The 6,958-nt window shown below is 55.0% G+C and overlaps 1 protein-coding gene across 2 annotated transcripts; it reads left to right on the forward strand.

The window, feature by feature from the left end:
- The first annotated feature begins 1,791 nt into the window (after positions 1 to 1,791).
- Positions 1,792 to 4,896, forward strand: TRIR (telomerase RNA component interacting RNase). 2 transcript variants are annotated; one of them, XM_019964065.2, is made up of 3 exons: positions 1,816 to 2,219; positions 4,113 to 4,190; positions 4,477 to 4,896. In XM_019964065.2, exons 1-3 carry the CDS (start codon positions 1,866 to 1,868, stop codon positions 4,582 to 4,584), a joined length of 540 nt encoding a protein of 179 aa, XP_019819624.2. In that variant the 5' UTR covers positions 1,816 to 1,865; the 3' UTR covers positions 4,585 to 4,896. The 2 variants fall into 2 exon arrangements, with proteins under 2 accessions (XP_019819625.2, XP_019819624.2); XM_019964066.2 differs by lacking the exon at positions 4,477 to 4,896 and having other exon boundaries at positions 1,792 to 2,196; positions 4,113 to 4,189.
- Positions 4,897 to 6,958: the final 2,062 nt, after the last annotated feature.

Below are 6,958 nucleotides of genomic sequence, written 5' to 3' on the forward strand. Positions count from 1 at the left end.
AGGGCTAGAAGGGTGAACTAATTTCCTCATAGCTTAACTTCTAGGAGCTAATAGAAGCTATATGTCCAATGTCTTCCCTTCCAAGCTTCACCATGTCAGCCTCTTGTCTACATTTTCTTCAAAGACTCCCCCTGTCTAATTAATGCATTGGTACATCCCAGGATACCCCCTTTACTGATTGGCCTCTAAGTCTAGCAGCACTCCTTTCATTGGCTACATCTTTTCTTACTTTCACCAAACACTCTCACGTCCCGGTAGCGCCAACCTCCCCTTAGCAACCAACCAAACACCCATTCCATGCCCTTTTCAAGAAGTTAGTTCCGAGGTCCCCCCCTGACCTGACTCCATAGGCTCAACTTCTTGTCGATCATTTCCCGCCCCTATTCTCCGAACTGGGTCCCAGCACCCCTCAGGTACGTCTCTTCTGTCATTCAATTGGCTGGGAGCCATCGGGCTCCGGATGCAAACCAATCACAGACGAACCGATTAGTTTGGCTGGAGACAAGTTTCGGCGCTGCGAGTGGGTTAGAGAGAGAATTACTCCAGTTGTGGGCGAGGTCCGCAGATCCTTGTCTAGTGAGCCCTGAGCTCCTATGCGGGCTTGCATCCTTGTCGTAGAAGGCACCCGATTCCCCAAAGCCTGCTTCCACTTTACCCCAGGTTCGAGGGGAAACTTCAATTCAGCCAATTCTGTTTTAAACTCTGCCCTGGGCAGGAATATATGCTTGGTCCCAGGCCCTTTTGCGGACCCACTCCAGTACTCTTGCCTGGAAAATCCCATGGATGGAGGAGCCTGGTAGGCTGCAGTCCATGGGGTCGCTAAGAGTCGGACACGACTGAGCGACTTCACTTTCACTTTTCACTTTCATGCATTGGAGAAGGAAATGGCAACCCACTCCAGTGTTCTTGCCTGGAGAATCCCAGGGATGGGGGAGCCTGGTGGGCTGCCGTCTATGGGGTCGCACAGAGTCGGACACGACTGAAGTGACTTAGAATACCTTAGTTGGAGACTCCAACCTAGAAATATCCGCGGCTTCATTTCAGTACTCTAGCACATAAAGAACTTCACTTTCACTTTTCACTTTCATGCATTGGAGAAGGAAATGGCAACCCACTCCAGTGTTCTTGCTTGGAGAATCCCAGGGATGGGGGAGCCTGGTGGGCTTCCGTCTATGGGGTCGCACAGAATCGGACACGACTGAAGCGACTTAGCAGCAGCAGCACATAAAGTAATACCCTGATTTGCAGATATGAACCTCTCAGCTCCTTGGAGTGAGCTGCGTCCGTTTCCAAATGAAAGCTGCATCCCAGAAATAGGTACCTAATCAAGAGATACCCCCATTTCTGTTCTCGGGGACCAGGCTAGATATGCCCTCTAGCTAGTTTTAGTTAGGGACCCAGGTTCCGAGGTATCAGCTGAGCACACAGCCAGGCAACGTCTCTCCCCTCATTGAGATTATCCCGGGTGTCAGAAGGAGATTCTAGCCCCGAAAAGCCAGTACACCACCGAGTCCCAAGCGGGAACCTCACTCCGAGAGCCAGCTACAATACCCAGAACCAAACAATAGTCTCATTCCGGAAGAGACCATCTCTGCATAACGCCAGCAGGAGCCTAGCAGGGTTATAATGTTCCGCGGGACCCGGCGGGGCGGGCCGGGGCGGGCCGGGGCAGCTGCTTGAGGGCGCGCCGCGTCAGGCCTTATTCCTCATTTGCCCCGCCCCTCATGCCCCGCCCCCACTGCGGTCGCCTAAGCACCAAGACGGGTCTTCCCGGCATGCATTGCCCGGGACCAGGCTTGTCGGGCGCCAAGCGCGGGGCCGGGAGCGGCCTTCCCGGAGTCCTTTGCGCGGCACCTGGTGACAAAATGGCTGCCCGAGGGAGACGGGCGGAGCCTCCCGGTCGGGAGGCGCCGGGCCCCGCGGGTGGCGGCGGCGGCGGCGGAAGCCGATGGGCTGAGTCGGGGCCCGGGACGTCGCCCGAGAGCGGGGATGATGAAGTGTCGGGCGCGGGTTCGAGCCCGGTGTCGGGCGGCGTGAACTTGTTCGCCAACGACGGCAGCTTCCTGGAGCTGTTCAAGCGGAAGATGGAGGAGGAGCAGCGGCAGCGGCAGGAGGAGCCGCCCCCGGGCCCGCAGCGACCCGATCAGCCAGCCACCGCTGCCGCCGCGGGTCCCGGGGATCCGAAGAGGAAGGGCGGTCCGGGCCCCACGCTCAGCTTCGTAAGGAGCCGCGGGGGTGGGGGCGGGCGCCAGGGTCTTCCTTGGCCTGGGGAATCGGGACCGAGAAAGGGGATCGGGATCCAGGTCCACCCTCTGACCCCGATCAGGGGGCCGTCCGGGTCACCCGCTGAGGATTCAGAACCTGGATTCCCGACAAGAGAGGTCTGGGGGCGGAGATGGGGACCCCAGGAGTCTGCCCGCAGGAACTGGGAGCTGGGGGGGCGGGGGATTCCATTGGAAACAGCGTTCCGAGGATCGGGAGACCAGGGTACTAGAATTCCTGTTTGAGTGGTACTCACCCGAACTTTGGATTTGGAGACCATCTTCTACTATGGGAATGGGTGTCATATTCAAGTCTGGAGTCTGAGCTGTGTGAATGAAAGACTCAGACTGCTTACTGTGTGACCTAGGAGATTTGCTTGAGTTCCATGATTCTCATTCGTCCGGTGTCCATTTATTGAGCACCTTACCTTGTGCTGGTCACTGTGCTAGGTGATGGATATGCTGTGCTGAACATGACAGGCATCACTGCTCTCCTGGAGCGTCTGAGATGGCCTAACCTCATTTTCCCTGCTTGCAAAAGTGGGCATCTTCTTATGTGATTACCACTGGGCAAGCCTTACAGGAAGGACTAAACCAGTGGTTCTCAACTGGGGACGATTTCCCCCTACCCCATCTCCACACTTGACGAAGTCTGGGGACATCCGTGGTCGTCAGAACGGACATTCATGAGCAGAGGGCAGGGCTGCTGCTCAACATCCTGAAACAGAACAACTCTCTCCTCCTCCTCCCCAGCAAACATGATCCAGTTCAAAATGTCATTAGTGCCTAAGATTGAGAAACTCTAGGCTAAAAAAGGGCACCTGTATTGATTGTCAACCCTGAGCTGGCTTTGTCTCTGGTGTTGAGAGCAAGTTCCTGTGGTGTGGAGAAAAAAAGTGTTGACTTAAGAGTAATGGACTTGGGTGGGGGTGCGTCAAGTTTCTTCATCTGTCAAAAATGAGTGTGAGAATAGTCTCAGCAGCTCAGGTCACTTTACACCTGGTTGAGGGCTAGGGACAGGATGTCTGTAAAGCCTGTCACGGCCCTTGGTACACAAGAAGCCCTCAGTTTGTGGGAGAAAATAGAGGACCGGGAGGAAAGTTCAGGCTAAATCTTAGATTTGAAGAATGGGAAGTGACAGGGCCTGGGCTGGTGTGAGAACTGGGTGGCAGCCGAGTGCCCCCCTGTGAATGAGAGTAGCAGTAGTTGTCACTGCCTTTTCCATTTGGTCATCGAGGGGCCATTTGTGGGAGCACCCTCAAAGAGGCCAGGCCAGGTTAGGTGTCAGGGAACAGCATTAGGCGGTGGCTAAGACTGCTGCTCCCTGGACTCAACACACCTGACCCTGAATCCAGCTCCACTGTCTGCTGTCAGCATGATCCAGAGGACAGCCTTCTCCTTTTCAAAGGTGTTTCCTCATCTGTCCAATGGGGACGGTTGTCACCTTCATCTTAAGGTGACTGTGAAAGTGGAAGGAGATGATACATCCAAAGCCACTTGGCACAGGGCTTAGTATACAGTAAGTGCTCAATAAAGGGAGCTGTTGCTGCCTGTGTGGTCTGTAATAGGGGATAGTGAGGACAGAGCTCATCCCCCTCCTGTGGGGATTCTTCTCTCTCCCTGGGAAGACAGCTGGGGGGCCCAGGACTGCCTGGGCATCATGGGCCCAGGGCAGGCGCTGAGTCGCGTGTGCTCCTCTCTGATTGCTGCGCAGGTCGGCCGGCTGGCGGAGCTGGGCGCGGCGTCGGGACGGGCCACCGGGCCGGGCTAGGAAGGTGTAGTGGGCCTCAGCGCCGCCAAGGGCGGGCCCCGGCTCCTGTAACCGTTGCAGTCTTCTGTCCCTTCACCCAGGTGGGCAAGCGCAGAGGCGGGAACAAACTAGCCCTCAAGACGGGAATAGTAGCCAAGAAGCAGAAGACGGAGGATGAGGTGAGCAGACCGGTTGTGGCAGGGACTGCCTCTGTTGCCTTTTCCTTCTAGCCTCAGCGCCTGGCCGAGGTGCCCCATCCCTCCCTCTTCAGTATCTGGCCCTTGGATGGATGTACTGGGTGGGGGAGGAGGGCTTTCAACCCAGCTCCTAGATAACTTGCCTCTGCTTATCTTTATCTCAGACCCAATATGCTGTGGGTAGGTCAGCTGTCTCAGGACAGTCCTGACCCTGGTTCCTGGCATCCCCTTCCCAACCCCCTGTGTATCCCTCCTCCCCCCCCCACAGGTATTAACAAGTAAAGGTGATGCATGGGCCAAGTACATGGCAGAGGTGAAAAAGTACAAAGCCCACCAGTGCGGTGATGATGATAAAACGCGGCCCCTGGTGAAATGACCCCCCTCCCTGCCTGCCCACGGCCTGGGACTCTCTGCGATGTACATAACTATTTAATGCAGTGGCAGCGCGGCAGCCTTTCCCCCCAAGGACTTATACACAGAAGGAAACCGAGATGCTTCCCGCAGCTGCGGATGATTCTCCAGGACTCTTTTTTACCTTGAGCACTTGCCTCCTGAGACTTCATAGAACAGTGTTTTACTGTCCCCTCTCCTCCCTCCCACTGGCTCTTTCTGTCTTCCTTTTCTCACCCCCACCTCCCACCCTTTAGCCATCACTTCTGGGAAGTAAAGAACATGACTTAGTGCCGGAGTTGTGTGCTTGGTTTGCCTTCTTTGCTCTCTACAACTTAAGCCCTTCCCTCTTGGCTGGTTGCACACCCACCAAAGGCTGGGTCTGCCCCAGTGATGTGGGGGTGTCGGGGATAACGGGGGTGCAGCCCCTCCTGGGGTTGAACTCTCCTCAGGATTCACGCCTGAGACACACACCCCACGCCCTGCTGTTGTGCTTGTTCAGTGTCTGCACAGTCCCATCTGGGCTGGGCCAAAGCTGTCTGTTCAGATCCAAAGACAAGGAGCACCTACTGGGTGCCTGGGTTTTTCTAGGCCCTGTGGCCACTGCAGTGAACAAAACAGACCACGTGTGCTTCCTGCCTTTGTGGAAAGAAACAGACACAGATAAAAAGGGGAACCCATTTGGGGAGATGACTGCAAAGAAGTACAGGAGAGAGGCTGTAGGGAGACGTCGGATCAGAGTCCTGAGGGAGGTGAGGAAGCCTGTCTGTGGGGTAGTGAACAGCCAGTATACAGACAGGGAGGGTGCCTGGCCTTCATGGGGAGCTTTGAGGAGGCCACTGTGAGTGGAACTAGCTGAGTGAGAAGCCCGGATGTGTTATATGCAGAGTCTCATGTGCTAGGCTGAGAATTTGGGACTTTATTCGTAAGAAGAAACCTTTGGGGGGCTGTGGTAAGGAGCGGCATGGTATGTTTTATATCTTAACAGGATCCCTCTGGCTGAAAGGGTCTGGGCAGAACCTGGGAGACGGAGGAGACCAGGCTGTGATCAGGCAAGAGGAGCTAATGGGGTGTTGGCAGTGGAGGAAGTAAAGAGGACCAGGATCTGGGTTCCAGTGGGGTTGGTCTGTCCTGCCAGCGACTTGTAGCCCTTCCAGGGAAGGTGTGGTTTTTTATATGATCAGGAAAAAGAATGCAAAAGGGCTTGTTTCTTCCACCTTGCAGAACAGGACAGCTGCTATACTAGGGGACAAGATGTCCTGAAGGAAGCCTGATGCCCCTCGTCCCCTACTAGTGTTCCTTGTAATTCTGTGTCTTCCTGGCCCCACTGCTCATCCTATTTGGAGCTGAAGGCTACCTGGCTGCCTGCTCTCCGTGGAGCCAACCAAGGTGTTAAGATGACTGTGCCTCCTAACTCAAATCTATTATGGAGCAACATCGAAGCATCCCAGCTGTGGGGCCATCTCCCAGGCCTTCCCAGGCATGAATGCTGAGCCTCTTGGCACTTGTGCCCATCCTATGGCCAGGCTCCAGTCCCTCTTCTATTAGGGGAGCATCATGATTCCAAAGACCATGGTGGTCACCACATGCCTGGGACCTGTAGAGGCAGAACGATGAAGGCTGAGTTAGCACCTGTCCATGGGGCCTCACAGGTGGCCCAGTGGTGAAGAACCTGCCTGCCAATGTGGCAGACACAGGAGACGTGGGTTCCATCCCTAGGTCGGGAAAATTCCTTGGAGGAGAACATGGCAACCCGATCCAGTATGCTTGCCTGGGAAATCCCATGGATAGAAGAGCCTGGTGGGCTACAGTCCATGGGGTTCAAAGAGACACAACTGAGCCCCGCCCACCCCCCGCCACAGCTTCACACTGCAAGATTCAGACTGTGCGGGGTGGGGAATTGCAAATATCAACAGTCCAAATTCCCTGTCCTAGTGGAGCTAACATTGTGGTTGTGGGGGAAACAAGAAACAAAATACACAACACCATTATACATTCTATAGGGGATTGGGGGGTGGGGAGGGGAGTATGAAAGGGGATCTGTGATGAGAGGGGGAACTGTAAACTGGTCAAGAATGGTCACACCATCTGTTGCAAGTCCTGAAGGAGGTGGGACAGGCAATGAGGATGGTCCTTGGAAGAGTGTTGCAGGCTTGAGCAACAGCAGGTGCAAAGACTGAGCTGAATCATGCCCAGCTTGAAGACTGAGCAAATAGACTGAAACAGGTGACATTCCTCCTTACTTCCTGCTAACACACAGTAAGGCTTGTCTGGTTTATTTCCCACATGAGGCAAAAGGTCTCCCTCCTTTGATGATGCTGAGCTGGCCCAGGTGTGATGTTCGCCTTGGAGTTGTAGTA

The sequence above is a fragment of the Bos indicus genome, chromosome 7 (genome assembly GCF_029378745.1).
Source record: "Bos indicus isolate NIAB-ARS_2022 breed Sahiwal x Tharparkar chromosome 7, NIAB-ARS_B.indTharparkar_mat_pri_1.0, whole genome shotgun sequence".
Classification (NCBI taxonomy): domain Eukaryota; kingdom Metazoa; phylum Chordata; class Mammalia; order Artiodactyla; family Bovidae; genus Bos; species Bos indicus.

What these genes read in the sequence shown, in the direction of transcription:
- TRIR (XM_019964065.2), top strand. Translation starts at nt 1,866, where the DNA reads ATGGCTGCCCGAGGGAGACGGGCGGAGCCTCCCGGTCGGGAGGCGCCG. An exon ending in CGGGCCCCACGCTCAGCTTC is followed by an intron (nt 2,220 to 4,112) that starts GTAAGGAGCCGC and finishes CCCTTCACCCAG; the next exon opens with GTGGGCAAGCGCAGAGGCGG. An exon ending in AGCAGAAGACGGAGGATGAG is followed by an intron (nt 4,191 to 4,476) that starts GTGAGCAGACCG and finishes CCCCCCCCACAG; the next exon opens with GTATTAACAAGTAAAGGTGA.